This window comes from Saimiri boliviensis, chromosome 5 (genome assembly GCF_048565385.1).
Source record: "Saimiri boliviensis isolate mSaiBol1 chromosome 5, mSaiBol1.pri, whole genome shotgun sequence".
NCBI classification, from domain to species: domain Eukaryota; kingdom Metazoa; phylum Chordata; class Mammalia; order Primates; family Cebidae; genus Saimiri; species Saimiri boliviensis.
Genome location: NC_133453.1, coordinates 148485668 through 148509462, shown reverse-complemented (window position 1 = coordinate 148509462; position 23795 = coordinate 148485668). Strand labels below are relative to the sequence as shown.

At 43.1% G+C, this 23795-nt stretch overlaps 3 protein-coding genes across 3 annotated transcripts in view; all 3 read right to left on the bottom strand.

The window, feature by feature from the left end:
* Window positions 1-1006: 1006 nt before the first annotated feature.
* SNRPN (small nuclear ribonucleoprotein polypeptide N) lies at window positions 1007-5877 on the bottom strand. Its single transcript, XM_010332843.3, has 7 exons — window positions 5787-5877; window positions 4754-4905; window positions 3235-3346; window positions 2626-2778; window positions 1688-1826; window positions 1283-1408; window positions 1007-1195 (listed from the first exon to the last, which is right to left on the bottom strand). Exons 1-7 carry the CDS (start codon window positions 5787-5789, stop codon window positions 1158-1160), a joined length of 723 nt encoding a protein of 240 aa, XP_010331145.1. The 5' UTR covers window positions 5790-5877; the 3' UTR covers window positions 1007-1157.
* SNURF (SNRPN upstream open reading frame) lies at window positions 5843-23659 on the bottom strand. The gene is made up of 4 exons (XM_074398657.1): window positions 23533-23659; window positions 15184-15279; window positions 9897-10047; window positions 5843-5932 (listed from the first exon to the last, which is right to left on the bottom strand). The coding sequence occupies exons 1-3, from the start codon at window positions 23544-23546 to the stop codon at window positions 9942-9944; spliced, it is 216 nt and encodes a 71-aa protein (XP_074254758.1). The 5' UTR covers window positions 23547-23659; the 3' UTR covers window positions 5843-5932; window positions 9897-9941.
* Window positions 15194-23795, bottom strand: part of LOC120368057 (nuclear pore-associated protein 1) — a 192541-nt gene continuing 183939 nt past the window's right edge. Inside the window, exon 3 of the mRNA XM_074398627.1 lies at window positions 15194-15279. The gene's annotated coding sequence lies outside the window, so the exon portion shown is untranslated. The remainder of the gene's footprint in view (window positions 15280-23795) is intronic.

Here is a 23795-nt window from a genome sequence, read left to right as displayed (position 1 = left end):
TTCTGGCAGAGACCATTTATCAAGTCAGTAACAGGAACTGTTGTCACTCTGATAATTCCTCTTCCTTGGGTGATTACCACCTGCAAGCATGTGATTTAAAAGATGGAAAAGGTGACATTCACAACCACTACTGGTAAATTCAAGAGAAAAAAATGTAATTCCAATCAGTCTATCAGTATCGTTATGGCATTAACACCAATCTCTGTAGCACTTGGTAAAACCCACTGCTATCATCACCGCAAATCATTCCCTTACTGCCTAAAAGTTTCTTCCCTTTTATAAATGGCTTCTTTGTTCCACAACCATCTCAAACTGGACCTAGATACTAGGGCATTCCTGAACTATTTAGATCCCTGTACGTCACTTAGTGATATCCTTGGACGTAACTGTTAATTTGTATTTCAGTGTGCCAAGTATGTTTTAGTGTGTCAGCTATCTTTATTATCAGTATTACAACTTACTAACTCAAAATATGCAACTTCCTGCCTCAAAGTACACAGGATCTACTACTCATTTAGTAATTCATAAATAAACACTTACTCAATGGTTGAAAATGATATACCAATATCACATCCTCTATTCTGATCACAGGGCACGGTAAAACCTGATCAACTGAGATCAACATGTCAAAAAAAAAAAAAGAGTAACTTCCATTTCAAATGCCTTCATATTTAATGAGCATGGAGTGTGATTCACTATAATTTCCTTCATTATACAGGTGGCCTTACAAGGCCTTTCATCCCATCCCCACTTCCCTTCAGATAATGGGACATAGCAACATGAGAGGCAAAAGGCCATGTGTGCAACAGTACAACCACTTAAACCCCCTGGGTCATGAAAACATTATTAAACCAGCACCACTCAAGGCATAAAGTAAAAGTTAGAAAGCAGAAAACCTTTTTATCCTGAGACTTAAATACAGCATGATTTGAATCAACTGCATAATAGGCGTCACCTCACCACAGTAACTTAAGATCTCATCAAAATCAACAGGCAACAAAATATATACAACAGTACCTCACAGTTTAATTGCTCTATGCATTTATTATTAGCTATTATTAATGCAGAACAAGGGGACAAAAAGCTCACAAACACTCTACACAATTTCAGAAGACGCATTGCAGGGGAGAGAGAGACTGAGATGGATCAACAGTATGCTAGGGTCTTGGTGGACGCATTCCTGGGGGAGGTGGACCTGAAAGGAAATAGAAACATTGAGAAAAAGAGGATACAGATGTTCAGGGGCCTGGCTGAACCATCCAGCCCCTACACTCCCACTCACCTCTAATGCCTGGTGGAGGGGGTCTCATTCCCGGAGGGGGCATACCTATTGGCGTCCCTCGAGCAGGGGGAAGCCCAATTGGTGGGCCCATGGGTGGTCTCATACCAGGTGGTGGAGCCATAATGCCTACGGTGAAAAAAGGCAGAAATAAAGGCCTTATAAACTAGCTTAGGAAAGTTGTTAGAATTTAGTCCAAATAATCCCTAAAGAAATGGGCCAGACAACAATGATAGAGTCAAATAATTTCTATCTGACAATTACTATACTATGTCTTTCATCAAAAACCAGTATCTAGAAGACGGAAGCATATTCCCCAAATTCTTAGGTTCTCAGGATGTGCCTTAAATCAGTAAGCTATCTCACATCAGAGATCAAAACTCATCTTCATTTTCACCAGCTCCTTACCTGGAGGTGGGGTTGCTCTCCCGACAGGTGGGGGCGGAGTCCCCCGTCCTGGTGGATACTGTGTTGGGGCTCCTGCAATGCTGGCAGTCGCAGCAACAGCAGCAGCTGCTACAGTGCCTCTTCCCTGTGGAGTCATTACCTGAGAAGACAGGGTGAGAAACAAAGTAAGGCAAAACGTCACATTATTCACACACACAAAATAAATTAGAAAAATGACCTATTAGATACAATTAACTGTTGCAATGATGTACTTCTCTCATCATTCCCATGTTTTTTTTGAGACAGAGTTTCAGTATTGCCACCCTGGCTGGAGTGCAATGGCACGATCTCGGCTCACTGCAACCTCCCATTCCTGGGTTCAAGTGATTCTCCTGTGTCGGTCTGCTGGGTAGTTAGGATTACAGGCATTACGCCACCAAGCCCAGCTGATTTTTGTATTTTTAGTAGACATGAGGGTTGTTTTCACCACATTGGCCAGGCTGGTCTCCAACTCCTGAGCTCAAGAGATCTGTCAGCCTCAGCCTCCCAAAGTGCTGGGATTACAGGTGTGACGTACCACACACAGCCAAGAAACTCAAATTTTAAAAATACCATAAAAAATAACCAGGCCTATTTCCATATTTTAAAAACTAATCTTGATCCACTCACATCCAAAAAGCCCTTTCATCTTTTCAACTCTGGGATATCCATGCATTGTTTACTCACCACTAGTGGCAAGTTACTCTTACCAAGAATAACTTGGGTAACTTTAATCACCCCATGACCATTTTAAGTGGCTAGTTTTATTCCCTTCCTCCTGTGTATGTGTCTACCAGTTCCTCCTGGACTATACGCTGTTTACATAGTATGACATGTACACTTAGGTTTTTAAATCTTCTCAGCCTCCCCGGCTTCGTCACATTCTCCCAATAATATAAAACCCTCTGCTGGTTCCTCACCTGCTGGGACGGGCCTCCAACTCCTCGGACAGGGCCTGCTAATCCGGCAGGGGCCTGGGGAATTGGCACACCAGCTGGTACTCCTCGACCAGCTGCCCTACCAACCCCAGGGCCTCCTGCAGCTCCAGCAAGTGGTACCCGAGCAATGCCAGTCTGAAACAGGAAAACGTATAACCTAAAACCAAATGATTGACCAAAGTTCTCAGTATTCTATTCATCAGAGATCAGTTCTCTCCACCATTTTCTCAGGACACCCATCTCATACTAGTTGTGATCCAAATGAACAAGTAAGTGTACTATGGAGGTATCCTGTGCTTAAAATGCACATTTTGTCAAATGATGAAAACATCTCTTTTATAAAAATACCAAGCAAAAACCAATGAGCAACTCCTACCCTTACCTGGGTAAAGCCCAGCACGTAGAATAATTCACAAAAAAACTCTTAATCCCAAATAGAACAGGCAATAAACAGTTGTTATTAAGAGACTGGCATATTTTACTTGCCAATGTACGTTGAACTGTGCCTGTGCTGTACCCTGATTTCAGATGTCTCACACAATAGGACGTTCTTGCAGATTAAAGTTCTGCCTTGCCCTACATCTTTCTTACATCTTTGGGGGGCGGCCCTTCCACAGTCATGGATACCAGGTTCTCCCCACGTAGCAGCACCAGACCCAAAACCCGCTTTTCTTCACGCTCTGGTTGCTTCGCATTCTTTGGCCTATAAATCAGAATTAAATTTTAATGAGATAAATTTTAGTGATGCCTAGATCACTCAGTCATTAAAATATTTATACAACATCAATTATCAATTAAGACAACTGACACTATTTAAACATTTACTGAGTTGTGACTGAAAAACAAACAAAATCTCTAAACACTGTTAATAATACAAGGGTAAATAATAAAGCTCTTTTCTATCTAACTTCGGTCTTTTACAGAATATTCCCTTGATGTTACACTACAACAAAACTAATTTCTTTTGTAAAATACCTTTTAAGAAAGACAAAACTGGGCTGAGAGCAGTGGCTCACGCCTATAATCCCAGCACTTTGGAAGGCTGAGTTGCGCAGATCACCTGAGGTCAGGAGTTTGAGACTAACCTGGCCAACGTGGTGAAATCCCATCTCTACTAAATATAAAAAATTAGCCAGGTGTGGTGGCATGTGCCTGTAGTCCCAGCTACTCAGGCGGCTGAGGCAAGAGAATCGCTTGAACCCAGGAAGCCGAGGTTGCAGTGAGCCGAGACTGAGACACTGTACTCCAGCCTGGGTCAAAGAGTGAGACTATGTCTCAAAAAAAAAAAAAGACAAAATTGAAACTTCAGTTTTTATATTAAAATGGTAATCTTTTAAAAATTACTTAAATAATTAATCATAATGACAGGTGACATGGAACTGAAATAATAGTAAAAATAATGGGAACAGTAATAAGCAAATGGTAACCATATCCCAACTCTTCAATGATGAAGAAAACTTGGTATTGTCTATTCCAACCGACTTCTTCGGTATAAGACTGCTGCAGAAGCCAACCAATTAACAGCAGCATGTTTCTCAATTTTAAAAATAAAGTAACTTAATATTTTGATCATAGCATATGCTTTTATTCCCAGTAATAAATCTATGATTGTTTCACAAACTTAAAAGAGTTTAGCCGGGTGCGGTGGCTCAAGCCTGTAATCCCAGCACTTTGGGAGGCTGAGGCGGGTGGATCACCAGGTCAGGAGATCGAGACCATCCTGGTCAACACGGTGAAACCCCATCTCTACTAAAAATACAAAAAATTAGCTGGGCATGGTGGTGCGTGCCTGTAATCCCAGCTACTCAGGAGGCTGAGGCAGGAGAATTGCCTGAACCCAGGAGGCGGAGGTTGCAGTGAGCCGAGATCTCACCATTGCACTCCAGCCTGGGTAACAAGAGCGAACCTCCGTCTCAAAAAAAAAAAAAAAAAGAGTTTAGATGCAGACTCTGATCTAATTCAGAGATCAAGTCTAGAGTTTAAACAATAGACTGGCTCTACCATAGTTTCCCTACCTACTTCAGTTACCCTTGGAAATCCCTTAATCCATCTATGGCCTTCCCTTGCCATTGCCTCTGTCTCCAACCCCATTCACCCACATCAACCTTACTTGATCTTTCTGAACTCATCACAATCACAAAGGATCAAATTCATATGCTTGTCAAAAGCCTTAAAGGTGCCAATGAAGATTCGGCCATCTTGTAGGATGCATCTCATTCTATAGTCAATGTGCTGCAGCATCTTGCTACTCTTGCCCACAGTCTGGAAGCAGTAAGACAAGAGTCACATTTAGCATGCCTGCACCCTAGTCATCTTCTCCTGTTTCATCTCCACTCTTACATAATCCAAGCCTGGTTTCCTTAAATGAACAAATATTCTTTCCTCCTTTTCCACCAACATTCTTCCATATTTACTATGGCTCTCTGAAGGACTACAAAGGATTATGAAAAGTTTTTTACATCTCAAGAACCAATTTTCACCTCCGTAGGGGTGATTATCCTTCTCTTTGACAATGCATGCTCTAAACTGTCCACTCCCACTAACTAAACCAAACCACAATGATGTAGGGTCTTCTCTCTCTCCAGACTGCTTTTCTCTGTATCATTCACGCCCAAACCCTTCCGTTTTTAAAGTCCTCTTTATTGTAATCTGACCCGAGAGTCCATCATCTGCAGTAGTCCTTCACCACCAGAAGTATGACTAAAAACATTTTCTCACATCATAAAACGTTTCTCATGGCCAGGCACAGTGTCTCATGCCTGTAATCCCAGCACTTTGGGAGGCCGAGGCAGGCGAATCACTTGAGGTCAGGAGTTCAAGACCAGCCTGGCCAACATGGAGAAACTCTGTCTCTAATGAAGAGGCCAGGGCATGAGAATCTCTTGAACCCAGGAGGTAGAGGTTGCAGTGAGCCAAGATCACACCACTGCACTCCAGCCTGGGAGACAGAAAGAGACTCCAACTGAAAAAAAGGAAAAAAATCAGCTCATCTCCAGCTGATACTCAATGCAATGAGAATTCATATCCACGGATATATCCTTATTTGCAACATTCAGAACCCAAAATCACTGCACATGCTAGGAAACTATTCCTTTCGGCCCTTAAAGCAGGTTTTCCATCCTCTGCCTGAACGTACAGCTTACCATGATTGCTGTTCCACCAAATCCAATGTCCACAGTTAAAACTTGATGGTTCTGAAGACCTAGGGGAAGGCTCTAGATAAAGGTATGACGCAGGTTCTCCTAGAAACAATGCAAGCTGGGCAGAAGCTTCAAAGAGCAGATGGAGCCTGCAGAGGAAAGCATGTTAAAGCTGTACTGCAATCTACCATGTTTTAAAACAGGCAGACAATTTTACATGAAAATCACTATGAAAGACTTGTTCAAAAAGTCACTCCTCTCATTGCTTCCTGACCAAGGGACTACCAAATTTCACCAGTTACTCATTCTTAACTCCCACATTTGACACATTTAGGACTGATGAAACTCATTGAATTTTATTTTACCTAGCAATTCCTAAGTATTTCAAAACCTAAGCTTCATTTTCCAAAATTTAGTATTTTTCTTCCCATTCTTCATTAAGGTATGGTCTCTCTCTCTCTAGTTCAGAAATAGTATCAACTGTATATAAACATCTCAATTATTCCTTTTTTCTGAAATACCTATGATATCATCTGCAATATTCTTTCTTCCCCCTAAAACTGCTTCAAGATGATGGTAGGCAATCTTTCCCCACTAAGAACTAAATGTGTTATAAACCTACCGAAAACTTCCCGTATCAAAATGGAAGACAGAACTATGGAATATGTACATACAAGACTCTCAGAAACAACTTTCATACATCACGTAATGAAGGACAAGTTAAAAAATCACGTTAGTGGCCGGGTGCAGTGGCTCACGCCTGTAATGTCAGTACTTTGGGAGGCCAAGTCAGGTTGATCACCTGAGGTTGAGTTTCAAACCAGCCTGAACAACATGGTGAAACCCTATCTCTAGTAAAAATACAAAAAAAGTAGCCAGCATGGTATTGGGCACCTGTAATCTAGCCACTCGAGAAGCTATGGCAGGTGAATCGCTTGAAGCTGGGAGGCAAAGGTTGCAATGGGCCAAGATCATGCCACTGCACTCTAGCCTGGGCAATAGGAGCAAAACTCCATCTTGAAATAAATAAACAAATAGTGTAACGATGGGTATGCATTAGGAGAAATACATTTGGTGATATTATCATGGTATGAACGACGTACTTACACCAACCCAGAGGATATACATAGTCTACCATACTCGGAGGCTATATGGTATGTGGGTATGTGTATCTATATTCTTCTTTCCACTAGGATCCACACACATATATACATATGGATATATATCCATATGTATATAGATATCTATATAGATATATATATATATTGGATATGTATCCTGGTAAATTTTTAGGTACCAAACAAAAAGCTAATACTCATAACCTGTTTTTTTTTTTGTTTTTTTTGTTTGTTTTTTTTTTTTAATTTAAGAGACTTGCTCTGTCGCCTAGGCTGGGGCGCAGTGGCACAATATTGGCTCACTGCAACCTCTGCCTCCCAGGTTCAAGCAATTCTGCTGCCTCAGCCTCCTAGGTAGCTGGGATTACAGGTGTCTGTCACCCCGACTGGCTAGTATTTGTATTTTTAGTACAGACGGGGTATCGCCGCCTTGTTGGCCAGGTTGGTCTTGAACTCCTGAACTCAGGTGATCCATCAGCCCCAGACTCCCAAAGTGATAGGATTACAGGCATGAGCCACTGCGCCCATCCACATAGTTTCTTATTTTTCCTGGCTCTCATGTGCCTTACAATTTTAATGAAAAAGCATACCAACTGTTTCAATGTTATTTATTTTTATTTTTTATTTTTTTTGAGACGGAGTTTCGCTCTTGTTACCCAGGCTGGAGTGCAATGGCGCGATCTCGGCTCACCACAACCTCCACCTCCTGGGTTCAAGCAATTCTCCTGCCTCAATCTCCTGAGTAGCTGGGATTGCAGGCACGCGCCACCACGCCCAGCTAATTTTTTGTGTTTTTAGTAGATACGGGGTTTCACCATGTTGACCAGAATGGTCTCGATCTCTTGACCTCATGATCCACCCACCTCGGCCTCCCAAAGTGCTGGGATTACAGGCTTGAGCCACCGCACCCGGCCTAAATGTTATTAAAGACTACACATCCTCCTCCACAGCAGGCTGTAACATGATTCTTGGACTGAGCCCTTCCCAGCAAAATTCATCTGATTGTCTACCCTGTAATGTATACTTCATATATACTTCTATAATCCATTCTTCATCACTTTCTACGACAATTTGACTATACTCACTGGCTCCCACTTTGGCATTTTCTTCTTTGAATGTGCTCCTCTACAAAAAAAAGTCAGCCATTTTTTTCTTTTAAATGGCAAGACAGTAAATATTTTAGGCTTTGTCCATCATTCAATCTGTTACTACTACTCAAATTTGCACTAATGTAGTACCAATGTGTCCACAGACAACACATATAAATGTACATAGTTGTGTTCCAGTAAAACGTCATTTATATATAAACAAGTAGAGGTCCAGATATATCACCAAACCCTGCCCTAAAGGAATCCTAGTAACAGTTACCATTTACATAGAACTAGCAGTTGAGACTAGAATAAGATAAAATTAAATATCATAAGATGGTCCTACTTGCAGACTATAATGTATGACTTAAATGTTATATTTCAAAATTTACAAAGATCTGTGTACTGAGAAGCTAACAAATTCCTATGTAAAAAGAAAAAAAATCAATTGTACACACCTATTCAATGAAAAATTCCCTTACTCTAGGGAACAGCTTGGGACAATTACAAGATTCCAATCTGCTTATGCAACTAGAAAATGTTGAGTACAAAGGATTCAAGAAAGGAGGATTTCTCAGAAAACTTCTGTCTCTTTTGATTTAGACTCAAAATGAGCTAGGTGGGCACTGTGGGTCACACCTGTAATCCCAGCACTACGGGAGGCCAAGGGAGGTGGATCACGTGAGGTCAGGAAATCTGAGAGCATCCTGGCCAACATGTTGAAACTCCGTCTCCACTAAAATTACAAAATATTGCTGGGTGTAGTGGCAGGCAACTGCAATCCCAGCTACTTGGATGGCTAAGGCAGGAAAATCACTTCAACCTTGGAAGTGGAGGTTACAGTGAGCGCAGATCACACCACTGCACTCCAGCCTGGGCTACAGAGTAAGACTTTGTAGCCAAATAAATAAATAAATAAATACTCAAAATGGTGGCCATAAATAAGTCTAATTAATTCAAGTAGAGGGGTAGTATTTCAAAAACAGACTCAGAAATGAGGGCATTCTAAACTTGAAGTAGAGAAAAAGAAAAATCACAAAGAGAAAACAAGGGAATAAATCAAAAGCAACTTTGTAATAGCTTCCTCCTAAAAAATGAAAGCAACAACATAAAAATAAAACTAAATAAATCTACATCACATTGAAAAATTATGAATAATATTTTTATTACACTGTCTGCTGATTCAAATAGGAAATACACTGGTTAAAACAAAGTTGAAAAAGGCAAAACAAAAAGTAATTAGTAAATAACCACAAGAAAGTATTTAGATTCTGTAACACTTATGGTTAATCATGTGCTGTGTATTTATAACTCAGTAAGTATAAACTATATTCAAATTAAAATACCTAAAGCTGTGAAAGAATGTTTTAACTAGGCTGCTATTTTTTTGAAGGCTATGAATACTAATACAATACTTTGCAATAAAATTTAGAAAAGTGTACCTTAAGTTCGTATTCCTTGATTAAATTTATTTTCACATCTGCATATCTGAAAAAATTATTCTACCTTAAGTTTTATACAAAGCTGGTAAAATTTAGTTCAAACTACTGGCAGAAAAATATGACACCTCCCCCAAAAGGAAATTATAAAACATTCACTGTAACAGGGTATTCAACAGCCATTTATAGTGAAATTATTTTATACCATTAAAAAAAAAAAAAAACCACCACCACAAAAGAAAACTACCTGAAAAGCATGCACTACAGTAACTGGAATACAGAAACATGAAAAAACTTTCAGTGTAGAAAATTTAAGGTCCTGCTTTTGCTTTTTTAAACTTTATTACAATGTGATTATTCCATGAAGCTCTAAGAAAAAAGCTATGCATCACTGATAATTAAGTGAATCCCAGACACCCCATTCTTTAATGATTCTTTATTCCTGATCATTGCTGCATTAGCTCTAACCTGGTTTTTGCTTGGAATCAGATTCCTCGCTATTCCAATATGGCTTTAACCACCTCTTGGTGTCTCAGCTAAGAATGCCTGCCTCAGTTCAGCCTGGAAATCCACCACAGGTACTTGCTGCTGCTGAGAACGTCTTGGGTACAACTGACACCTAGAACAAGAGCACAATATATATAAATGATAAAAAGGTAACATTTATAGGTAACCATAGGAAAGAAAACTAGGGATCCTTACAAGTTTAAGATCTTCTTTTTTTTTTTAGACAGGGTCTCATTCTGTTGCCCAGGCTAGAGTGTAATGATGACATCTTGCCCCATTGCAACCTCTGCCTTCCAGGTTCAAGTGATTCTCCTGCCTCAGCCCTTGGAGTAGCTGGGATTACAGGCGCATGCCACCACACCTGGCTAGTTTTGTTGTTTTTTTTTTTTTTTTTTTTTAAAGGGTAGTTTTGTATTTTTAATAGACACAGGGTTTCACCACATTGGCTAGGCTAGTCTCAAACTCCTGACCTCAGGTGATCCACCTGCTTTGGCCTAAGTGCTGGGATTACAGGCGTGAGCCACCACGGCAGGTAAGAGGATTTTCCTTTAGGGTGACAGCATGACATTATCTTATGAGAAATTATAAAACAAAACATGAATCTCTACACACAGATTGTGCAAGGGACTAGTGGATATGTAGATACTTAACCGGTCTAGAGATATTTCCAAAAAACTAAAAATACAAGCGCTGGTAGCCCTGAAGAAACACCATCAGTGCCATATACAGTCACTCACTTTCAAATTATCCTAGGTGAAACAATCCTTTTTCCCCAGGAGTCTGGGGAGGGATATGCTGCTAGAGCGTTTGAAGGGAGAGGTTCAGGCTGTCCTTCAGGCTGATCCTCCCAACAAGTCACTACCTGAAATACAGAACTTCCAGGGCTTTTTAAGGGCTCATAAAATATGTAAACTGGCCAGGCACGGTAGCTCATGCCTGTAATCTCAGCACTTTGAGAGGCCAAGGTGGGTGGATCACCTGAAGTCAAGAGTTCAAGACCAACCTGACCGGCCAGGCTCGGTGGCTCACGCCTATAATCCCAGCACTTTGGGAGGCCAAGGTAGGTGGATCACGAGGTCAAGAGATTGAGACCATCCTGGTCAACAAGGTGAAACCCCGTCTCTACTAAAAATACAAAAATTAGCTGCGCATGGTGGCGGACACCTGTAGTACCAGCTACTCAGGAGGCTGAGGCAGGAGAATTGCTTGAACTCAGGAGGCGGAGGTTGCGGTGAGTTGAGATCGCACCATTGCACTCCAGCCTGGGTAACAAGAGCAAAACTTTGTCTTTTTTAAAAAAAAAAAAACCAACCTGACCAACATGGAAAAACCCTGTCTCTACTAAAAATACAAAAATTGGCTGGGCGTGGTGGCCCATGCCTGTAATCCCAGCTACTCGGGAGAAAGGATAATTGCTTGAACCCAGGAGGCGGAGGTTGTAGCGAGCCAAGATCGCACCACTGCATTCCAGCCTGGGCAAGAGTGAGACTCTGTCTCAAAAAACAAAGTATGTAAACCAATCTTCTACTGGTAAGCAGGGAATTCCAGAGAAAAGCCCTCAACATACCCCTATGAATCAGTAATCTGGCTGTAAAATCTGATGAGAAGGAAGAGATACAGAAAATCACACTTAGCTTGCCTTGAGGTGAGGATGTTGGGAATCGCTAACAATTCTGCCATTGTTGGTATACAAGGATTTGGAAATTGGACTTCTTTCTATACTTTTTCAATAACATTTAAAACATGCTTCTGCATAATAAAGAATTTAGCTGGCCTTAGTTTCTGGGAAGTAACCAGTAAATTCATGTAACCTATAAATTTACCAAGTGAAAGAAATGTGTTTCCTATTCAAGGTGAGTCCCTAGGATCACACCTGAGTTCAGGCTAATGAAATCTCAGGATGGTGACTAACCAAGCCATAAAATATCAAAGATTAAAGGGTTGGGGCTTTGAGCAAGCCCTCCTGGGAAGGCAGGAGAGTTGCTGACTGAATTCAGTGACATGCCTAAATATTCAGTCTTGTCAACATAATGAGTTCCCAACAAAAATCCTGGACATCTGGAGCTCTGGTGAGCTTCCTGAGTGGTAACATAAACTAATGTGCAGGTAATGCATCCTGAGGGCAGAGAAGCTTTGTAGCGGACATGCCCAGGTTTTGCTCTACGCATCTGCTGATTTGTATCCTTTATAATAAATCTACTAAGTATAGCACTTTCTTTTTTTTTTTTTTTTTTTTTTTTGAGACGGAGTTTCGCTCGTTACCCAGGCTGGAGTGCAATGGCGCGATCTCGGCTCACCGCAACCTCCGCCTCCTGGGTTCAGGCAATTCTCTTGCCTCAGCCTCCTGAGTAGCTGGGATTACAGGCATGTGCCACCACGCCCAGCTAATTTTTTGTATTTTTAGTAGAGACGGGGTTTCACCATGTTGACCAGGATGGTCTCGATCTCTCGACCTCGTGATCCACCCGCCTCGGCCTCCCAAAGTGCTGGGATTACAGGCTTGAGCCACCGCGCCCGGCCTAAGTATAGCACTTTCTTGAGTTCTACTAGTCATTTATAAAACCTAAGATAGTAGGATCTCAGAATCTATAGATCAGGCGTCCCCAAACTTTTTACACAGGGGGCCAGTTCACTGTCCCTCAGACCGTTGGAAGGCCACCACATACTGTGCTCCTCTCACTGACCACCAATGAAAGAGGTGCCCCTTCCTGAAGTGCGACGGGGGGCTGGATAAATGGCCTCAGGGGGCCGCATGCCCGTAGTTTGGGGACGCCTGCTATAGATAACCAAAAGTATGGGTGCCCTGCCAATCAGGGAGCCTGGAGTTGAAGTCTGCATGGAGGGGGATGCTCTGGAGGGCATCTGTACACCTGTGAAATTGGCACTAACTCCAGGTTGTAAGAATTGCACTGCACATACCTTTAAATCTTCATACTATTATTCATACTGTAGTCACTAAATAAATCTTAATTTGGGATTCTCCATTCTAACCTCTTTGTTTACAAATGGTAACTAAGTCTCTGATTTAATAAAGGTCTAAGAAGTGTTTCAGTAAAAAAAAAACCTGCGTCTGGACAGGAAATTCTCTTAAGAATTTCCTATTGCAATGTCCCCCTCAGGTTTAACCTGTATCCGGCCCCCTGCCACACTTCAGGAAGGGGCACCTCTTTCATTGGTGCTCAGTGAGAGGAGCACAGTATGTGGCGGCCCTCCAACGGTCTGAGGGACAGTGAACTGGCGCCCTGTGTAAAAAGTTTGGGGACGCCTGCTGTAGCCCAACAGAAGACAAAAGACTGAGAAAATAAGAGGCAGCCTATACAGTATTTAATTCATAAAGTGCAGAATATTAATTTGAAAAGACATTTGAAGCTTTGTGTAAAATAGATTAAGACAGCCGGGCGCGGTGGCTCAAGCCTGTAATCCCAGCACTTTGGGAGGCCGAGGCGGGTGGATCACGAGGTCAAGAGATCGAGACCATCCTGGTCAACATGGTGAAACCCCGTCTCTACTAAAAATACAAAAAATTAGCTGGGCATGGTGACGCATGCCTGTAATCCCAGCTACTCAGGAGGCTGAGGCAGGAGAATGGCCTGAACCCAGGAGGCGGAGGTTGTGGTGAGCCGAGATCGTGCCATTGCACTCCAGCCCGGGTAACAAGAGCGAAACTCCGTCTCAAAAAAAAAAAAAAAAAAAAAAAATAGATTAAGACAACTCCCCAGCTCCGATTCCCAATTTCTCTTTGAACTCACAATGCATCATCCAGCCCTAAAGAGTAAGAGCTGATTTAGTGCCATATACACTGAAAGAGCGAATAAAATAAATTTAAAATTTTAAAATAAATCAGTGATTTTTTGTTTTTGAGAGGGAGTCTTGCTCTGCCGCCCAGGCTGAAGTGCAATGACATGATCTCGGCTAACTACAACCTCCACCTCCTGAGTTCAAGCAATTTTTCTGCCTCAGCCTCCTGTGTAGCTGGAATTACAGGCACACACCACCACATCTGATAATTTATGCATTTTTTGTTTGTTTTGAGACAGAGTCTTGCTGTGTCGCCAGGCTGGAGTTCAGTGGTGTGATCTCGGCTCACTGTGTTCTCCGTCTCCAGGATCAAGCAATTGCCCTGCCTCAGCCTCCCAAGTAGCTGCTACAGGGATGCACCACCACACCCAGATGATTTTTTAAATTTTAGTAGAGATGGGGTTTCACTATGTTGGTTAGGATGGTCTCGATCTCCTAACCTCGTGATCCACCTGCCTCAGCCTCTCAAAGTGCTGGGATAACAGGCGTGAGCCACCATGCCCAGCCCTGACTGTCATAATTTTAATGACAATGACAAAATGCCAAAGTTTCAACATGGATTAAATATGTATTAGGTCATTTAAAATGTTTACATATTTTTAATTAAAATGTCCCTTCTAGAAATGTCAATTAAAATGTGTGACTAAGTGTGTCTGTAAATACATCCTATCTATACATTCCACATATATATATGCACACACTAAAAACAGGATGAAAGCTGGACTCCATGGCTCAAGCCTGTAATCCCAGCACTTTGGGAGGCCAAGGCAGGTGGATCACGAGGTCAAGAGATCGAGACCATCCTGGTCAACATGGTGAAACCTCGTCTCTACTAAAAATACAAAAAATTAGCTGGGCATGGTGGCGCGTGCCTGTAGTCCCAGCTATTCAGGAGGCTGAGGCAGGAGAATTGCCTGAACCCAGGAGGCAGAGGTTGCGGTGAGCCAAGATCGCGCCATTGCACTCCAGCCTGGGTAACAAGAATGAAACTCCGTCTCAAAAAAAAAAAAAAACAGGATGAAAGACAGCAACGTATTTTAAATTTTAACAGAATACACTAATCAAAAACAAACACCTAAATACCAGAGCAAGAATATGTAGTAACTTCAGTGCACACTACATTTTGCAAATATACAAAGTGATTTAATAATATAAGAATGCAGAAAAAATGTAAATATGCTTTATGTTGAAGGGTAATTACAAAATTTTATAAAGAAAAAATGACTTAGACATGTATAAGAAAAAAAATAAATTATATTAAAATCTATAAGAGGGTGAGTTATTTTGATAATACGGTTAAAAATTTCACTGCTTTTCTCCCACATCTTCTGTAGTACACGTGTCTGCTTCCTCAGTTAAGTTCATTTGAATCACCTCATTGCATGGTATTTTGTTCCAATCTGAAACAGGATTCTCACTTGCATTTGTTTTAAATACAGTCTGTACTCACTCTTGGTTGCTCAGTGAGGCAGTCCTTCTGCGTTTGACTTGGACCTCCACCTCTGGTACGTGCTGTTCTGTAGTCCGTCTCAGGTGTAAGCGATCCCTGAAACAGAAAAAAAGAGGAATTCATTTGGTAGACTGCATCAATCTATGAAACAACTATTGTCAAGGTTGTATTTTGACTACATTTAATATAATGTGTTATTAAATCTAATTTAAAAACGTCAAATTATTACAAGATGTTTAGCCTTCAGTCAGAATCTATGCTCTACCCACTTCTATTCTCCTTTTAGAAGCCCATGATCAGAAAACCTGGTTTTAAAAAATCAGAAAATGGAATTAAAATAGTGTGTCAACTAATATTTTTAGTCACATACATATAAAATTCCCACTTATGCAGATAAATATACACACATACCACCACTACCTTCCTCACCTTCCCCCTAAAAACAGTAAAGCTGATTTCAAAAATGGTTTCAAAAAATATTTTAAGGATACAATAGACGTACTTTTGTATAGTGGGCTCATAGAACATAGTTTAATTATAAAATATCTACTTAAAAAAACATGCAGATGGTGCTTTAGGATTTGCAAAGCAATAGAAGAACTGTTCCGGCTAAAAACTATCAACATAACAAAAACAAAAAAACACTCCATTTTATGACAAGCAGAATCCCTCACAAAATGGCTGCTCAAGGGAATAGAACATGAAGTTTCACACTTGGACCAGCCACATTAAGGACTGCAGAAGCCACCTATGAAAGCTTAAAGATGATAAATTGAGAAGGTCAGCAGGACCTTTCACTAATACAAATAATATCTCAAAATCAAAATTCAAAGGATACCTGCCAAAAGCTATCAGTAATTTTCTGAACCCTAGATGTTTTTAAGCCACGTTAGACTTTCAGATTGGTAAATCAGCTTACCAATAACACAGAGCTGTTTTATTCCTTCAAGAATATAAATGTAGGCCGGGCGCGGTGGCTCAAGCCTGTAATCCCAGCACTTTTTTGAGAGGCCGAGGCGGGTGGATCACGAGGTTAAGTGATCGAGACCATCCTGGTCAACATGGTGAAACCCATCTCTATTAAAAAATACAAAAAATTAGCTGGGCATGGTGGCACGTGCCTGTAATCCCAGCTACTCAGGAGGCTGAGGCAGGAGAATTGCTTGAACCCAGGAGGCGGAGGTTGCGGTGAGCCGAGATCGCGCCATTGCACTCCAGCCTGGGTAACAAGAGCGAAACTCCGTCTCAAAAAAAAAAAAAAAAAAAAAAAAGAATATAAATGTTCCAAGTCATGCCACATATTTTATTTTTAAATGGCAAACTTTTAAACACTGATGTTTATTATTTTTGATTACAGAATGGTCTATTAAATGTAACACCTGAATTACAAGCAGTATGAGAAATAAAGTGTACTTCAACAACAAATCAACTTTGTTCCAAAAACACTAAAGTGAAAGGATAAGCAGAATACGAAAAAATATTTCCTAAACATACAGCTAAGCGTCTAGTATCCAAAATCAAAAATAAAATCTAAACAATGAAAAAAAAAGAAGGTAGACAGAGGCAAAGAAACTTTTTTTTTTTCAGGTGATGGATACATTTACACCACTAATTGTGATAAGATAATAATTTCAAAGGCATATATGTATCTCTTTAGCATAGCAACTTTTAACATTATCTACAGTTTTTGTATGTCAATCACACATCACAAAAGTATTTTTTCAAGTTTGATAACCAGAACATGTAAGGAACTGTTACAACTCAACAACAAAAGGGCAAATTCTATTGCTACAATGGGTAAAACACTTGAATAGACAGTCCTCCAAACATAAACAAATGGCTAATCTATATGAAATGATGCTGAACATTAGTCAATAAAAATGCAAATCAAAACCCTACATAGGTGGGGCACATTGGCTCATGGGAGGCTGAGGCTGGCTGATCACTTGAGCTCAGGAGATCAAGACCAGTTTGCGCAATGTCTGTACAAAAAATACAAAAATTAGCTGGGTGTGGTGGTCCATGCCTGTGGTGCCAGCTACTCAGGAGGCTGAGGTGAGAGGGGCCCTTGAGCCTGGGAGGCAGAGGCTGTGGGGGCCTGAGATCATGCCATTGCACACCAGCCTTGGTGACACAGTCAGACCCTGCCTCAGAAAGAAAAACCGGGGCCGGGCGCGGTGACTCAAGCCTGTAATCCCAGCACTTTGGGAGGCCGAGGCAGGTGGATCACGAGGTCAAGAGATCAAGACCATCCCGGTCAACATAGTGAAACCCCGTCTCTACTAAAAATACAAAAAATTAGCTGGGCATGGTGGCGCGTGCCTGTAATCCCAGCTACTCAGGAGGCTGAGGCAGGAGAATTGCCTGAACCCAGGAGGCGGAGGTTGCAGTGAGCCGAGATCGTGCCATTGCACTCCAGCCTGGGTAACAAGAGCGAAACTCTGTCTCAAAAAAAAAAAAAAAAAAAAGAAAAACCGCACTGAAATGCCACCATCTGACATCACAGTGTTTAGGAAGGAAGTGGGGAATTGCTGGTGGGAGCATATAATGGTATATACAGCTTTTGGAAACTTCCTAAAAATGTTAATCATGAAATTAACATATGACACTAACTCCACTGGTAAATGAAGACCCAAACTCATACATGTTCCTAGTAGCAATATTCGTAACAGACAAAAAGTGTAAACAACTCAAATGTCCATCAACTTAGGAATTAATAAAGAAAATATGGTATAGCCAAAGGAATATCATTCAGCCATGAAAAGGAATTTAGTATTGATCAGTGTTATATTACAGTGGGCATGCAAATATAATTAATAATGTATAATATAATACAATTAAAGAAACTATCCAGCCTGACCAACAGGATGAAACTCAGCCTCTACTAAAAATACAAAAAATTAGCCGGGTATGGTGGTGTGCCCCCGTAATCCCACCTACTCAGGAGGCTGAGGCAGGAAAATCCTTTGAACCCAGGGCGTGGAAGTTGCAGTGAGCAGAGATAGCACCACTGCACTCCATTCTGGGTGACAGAGCAAGACTCCATCTCAAAAATAAATAAATAAAAGGAACTATCAACTAAATCATGATTAATCTAATAGTATATAGTATGTAATCGCAAACACTGTCTTACCAAAAAAAAAAAAAAAAAAAACCAAAAAAAAACAATTCAGTAGTTGCTCAATATAGTAAGTCTGAGGTCAACTGAGGAAACAGCCATCAAACCAAAAAGTTCTATTACTTCAACTTTCTGAACTTATTTTTTTGTCTTTTATTTGTCTTGTTTTTTTTTTCTGAACTTATTTTTTAATTATTTTTTATTTATTTTGTTTTTGAGATGGGAGTTTTGCTCTTGTTTCCAGGGCTGGAGTGCAAAGGCTCAATGCAACCCCTGCCTACAGGGTTCAAGCGGTTCTCCTGTCTCAGCCTGAGTAGCTGGGATTACAGGTGTCTACCACCATGCCCGGCTAGTTTTTTAATTTTTAGTAGACAGGGTTTTGCCATGTTGGCCAGGCTGGTCTCAAACTCCTGACAGCAGGCAATCTGACAGCAGGCAATCTGCCTGCCTCAGCCTCCAAAAGTGCTGGGATTACAGGTGTGAGGCACTCTGCCCAGCCCCTGAATTTATCTTTTATAAATGTAGAGACAAGGTCTCACTATCCAAGCTTGAACTCCCAAGCTCCAATCATTTTCCTGCCTTCGCATCCCAGAGTGCTGGGATTACAGAAGTGAGCCACCATGCCTGGCTTAATCTACTTACTTTTTAATCTACATATAAATGTCATCTATGAGATTTATTTTGAAAACACTGGTTTGGATACATTCACATACACATATGCATTTATCTAACTGCATCCCCAACACAGAAACTAACATTTTATGAAACTGAGGATATGATGAAAAAACCCACTACATATAAAGTGTTAAATGCTTGGCTGGGCGCGGTGGCTCAAGCCTGTAATCCCAGCACTTTGGGAGGCCGAGGCGGGTGGATCACAAGGTCAAGAGATCGAGACCATCCTGGTCAACATGGTGAAACCCCGTCTCTACTAAAAATACAAAAAATTAGCTGGGCATGGTGGCGCGTGCCTGTAATCCCAGCTACTGAGGAGGCTGAGGCAGGAGAATTGCCTGAACCCAGGAGGCGGAGGTTGCGGTGAGCCGAGATCGTGCCATTGCACTCCAGCCTGGGTAACAGGAGTGAAACTCCGTCTCAAAAAAAAAAAAAAAAAAAAAAAAAGTGTTAAATGCTTGCCCTCAAATCACTTACACTGAGAGTAATAACCTGGAAATATATAACCTGGAAAGCAAAAAGCAATGGGATCCCAATTCTATCACTAACTGCCTATTTTCTATAAAATTTAAGATCTCAAGAATAAACATAAATACATAAATAAATAAACAAATAAATTTGGCCAGGCACAGCGGCTCATGTCTACAATGTCAGTACTTTGGGAGGCCTAAGCATGAGCACTGCTTGAGTGCAGGAGTTCCAGACCAGTCTGGGCAACATAGGGAGACCTCTCTCTACAAAAAAACAACCACAAAAAAAAATTAGCTGGACACAGCACTTCAAGCCTACAGTAACAGCTACTTGGGAGGATGATGCAGGAGTCTAGATTGATTTAGGAGTTTGAGGTTACAGGGAGCCATACCTGCACCACTGCACTCTAACCTGGGCAACACAGCCAGACCCCTGTCTCCTAAACAAAAAAGTTAATGTGACAGCCTTCTAATCTGTACCCTAGAAACCTAAGAAACCCCAGTGCCTCCAAAACAAAACCTGGGAAGAATTACCAAAAAGAGAATTTGGGCCAGCCTCAGTGACCTTTTCCTGTAGTCCAGAAAGACTGAGGTGGAGGAGGATACGGTTTATGTCCAGTAGTTCGAGTCCAGCCTGGACAATATAGGGATACCCTGGTCTCTTTGAAGATGACAAAAAAAAAAAAAAACACAGAACTTTGAGCCACCTGGCATCCAAAAATGGAGAGAGGATGTCTTAATCAGTATTCTCACTCAAGCTTTCTGGCTCTGGGCCACACACACACAAAAATGGAGGCGACAGTACCAGTGATAGGTCTTGATGCGTAAGCAGTAAGATTTTTAAAACCTCACTGTCCCAGTCATTGAAGGCAGTACTCACAACCTGCTTTCTTAAATGATTCTTTCTAAGAATAGCTATCTAACAGAGGGCAGTGACAAACAAAGGAGATTATCTTGGAATCCTTGACACCTTAAAAACTAAATTTTTTGGAAAACAAAAATGTTCATTAGGAAAAGGAACAGGATAGGGGAAACGTAACGATACAGAGTAACCGTACGTGGGAAAAACATTTCAGCAGTGACACACTGATCAGACAGAATTGTAAAATCAAGGTAAGGCAAGGTCTGTGAATAAATCCCAATCAGCTAGTACCCTGCCTTAGACAGCAAAATAAGGAATGGCCTCTCAACCAAGGTTCCTTCTTCTGCAGCACAGAAAGGGCTGACACTCCTCGCTTCCAAGAAGCCCCGATACAGAGCCAATTCACTCAGTAAGACACAGACCTTGAAACTTCGAGAGGCCCTTCCACAGACATCCGCCATGTTGGGATCATGGGCCTGAATGAAAGACTACAAAATGGCGGACCAGGTTAAATATTCAGCTTGCAAATAGCCAAATGAAGTTAAACCAAGAAATACATGTATTTGAAGTACTATTTTCGCACACGCAGGAAAAAAAGGGTAAATTATTAATATCATGTAAAATCCTTAGACCCCTGCTATTTTTAAAACTACCCAAAAATAGATTATTCCAGAACAAGCCTTTTCAGGCATCCTGTATTTAACTCTTCTGTTAATTACAACTCAGTGCAACAAGACATACCAGGTATGAGAGACAGAGGGAAAACGTAAATACGATAAAGGTAACCACATGAAAATCCTGTAAAGGAAGACAAAATCCTTAGAATAAAATTATTTAAAATAAGGACGAAAATAAAAAAGCAGTTATTCATTGACCTTTCTTACCAGATTTTCATAGCTCCAACTTCAAAAATGATCTTTAATTTAAAAATCCAAGAAAAGACAGTAACTCCGGTCCCAAGCACAACCCCACCCCAATAAGATTGTCTCTACTTTTCTGATTCTCTTTTGTCCTCTTTGAGCACCACTTGCAGCTTGCAGCTTCCAGAAGACGAAGAGGTCCAGTGTTTGAAATACCTTTTAACCTTGGTCGGGAAGAGCCATGATGCCCTCTCCCTCAACCCATTTAAAGAAAGTACGCGGCGCATCAGAATGGATTCTCCAGAAATTGAGGAGGACAAATGACTCTTAAATGGTGACATTTATCAAATGTATTAAGTAGAAATCAAAGACTACAGCAAATTTAAAAAGAAGTTAACAAATCCACTTTGAAAAGGGAGAATTAGCACATAATACAACCAAAAGAGGAGCTACAAAAATAAAAAGGCAGGATTTTCTAGGGAGTCAGAAAACCAATTTAAAATCTCTACCATTAGTGGAGCTTCCTGAAGCAGCACAGCTGGTCTTGGGGTGGCTGCATCTTTGATGACCTCCAGAACCCCACCACTCCAGTTCACAGCAGAACAGAAAAGCAGGAGCCCAGTGCAGCTGCCATCCCACACAGGCGGAGATGGTACAAATCCCCGGCCGCTAGCCACATTCCCCTCCAGTGCTCTACTGCGGCACCATGGGTAGGGGGCGGCTGCCAAGCTTGCTAGGTGGAGCCTGCGCCAACCCATCTCCCTCCTGCCCTCTCTACTGCGCCACAACGCAAAAGGCACAACTGCTTTGTCAGCCAGGTGAAGGGGAGGGCCGCTATCCCTTCCAAGCAAAGGCTGCAGAAGCAAAAACCCCCGCGCCTCTGTCCCCGCTCCCACAGCCCACCCTGTTGCAGGTGGAGGTGGCTGTTACCTCTGCTGTGTCTACGCAACCTGCATCCTTCCCCAATCAGCATTTTGGGGAAGGGGCAGCCACCTACCTTGGCCTGCCTCCTCTCCTCACTACTGAACCCTGGAGGGGTACCAGCACAGCAGAAAGTGAGCGCGCACACGCACAAGCCGCCCCTCTCCACTGGCAGCTCTCCAGGGAGGCGGCGGCCACACCCACCCTGCTGCGCATGCGCAGATCCGAGCCGCTGCAGCATCGCCATCTTGAGGGAGCTGCACAATGGCGGTGACGCAACGCAGACCCCAGGCTATTTCAACATAGCCTTCCACGGTCTGCTTCCTGAGAGAAAAAGTCGCAATAAAAAAAAAAAAAAAAAAAAAAAGAAAAAGAAAAAGAAAAAAAGAAAAAAAAAAGAGCACCACTCCGGCAGCACCTGCCGCATCAGTCAGAAGACGTTTAAGTGCAAGTTCTGCACATCGTTCCCGTCTTAGGCTATAGCCTCAAAAGCGAGGGTTCCTGGAGGAGTGCACGACGCAGGGACGCCACGCATGTCTGCAGCCCCTGCAGCACCGTCGGCATTGCGCACTTTTAATAAAACAGCACCATCACCACCGTGGGCAAAACAAGTGACCGACGCAAGTCATAGGAAAACGAAAGGCTGCGGACTGTGCCGCTGCCCCTCCCTGCGACGCCCCCTCCCCGCCACAGCCGTCATGCAGCATCCTTCAGGCACTGCAGACAGCAGCAGTCCCCACGGCCGCCGTGCCCGCTGCTGCCACAGCCCACCGCCGGCATGCCCGCGGCCACTTCCCACGGACCCTCCGCGCGCCGCGATCACCGACACACTCGCCACTCGCGCCCCCGCCGCACCGCCACAGCCCCCTCCGCGACAGCCTGCCCCGCAGTCTCCCCACGTACCCGGCTGCACCGCGCCACGGTCGCTTCCACACACCTACCCCCACGCAGCACCCCGCTAGTCCTGGTCGCTCCGTGTACCTTCGCCCCGCCGCGATCCCGCGATCACGCCCACGTACGTACCACCGCCTAGGACCCCCAGTGCCCCGGTCCGCCCACGTCCCCTCACCCCGCAGAACTGCGGTCTCCGCGATGGACCCACCTCCGCCCACGCCCCCAACCCACGGCGGTTGCCCTGCATGCTCCCCACCACCGCGGCCCTGCCGCCGCAGACACCCCAGCGGGACCCCAGGACCTGCCGCAGCACCACGGGTGGGGTGCGCCGGGGATGCGTCCCAGAGCAGCAGACAGGACGGCATCGGGCGGGACGGCACGCCGGCGCGCCTCGGAACGTTCCAGACCCGGTTCTCCAGAACAAAGGACTTCGGGGCCCACATTCCCCGTTTATACAATATTCCAAGCCCTGAGAGCTTGGAGTATCTGACGAATAAAAGCCGCCGCTCCCCAGGCTGTCTCCTGAGAGACGCCACGGGCGCAGCTGACCTTGCTCGCTCCATCGCGTCGCTGACGGCTCCTCAGACCGAAGCGTCAGACATCGCCGGCGGCCGCTCCGCTCTGCGCAGGACTCGCTGCGGCAGCGGCAGGCTTCACACAATCGCGCCTGCGCATGCGCACCAGCCCGCCCCTGCGGCCGCGCAGGCGCGCTCGTCTGCCGCAGTGCGGGCGTCCCAGCCCCCTCCCGGACCCACTGACCTGGTGGGAGGGGGGCTGCAGCATCCCTAAGGCTCCACCTCACTGCTGCATTG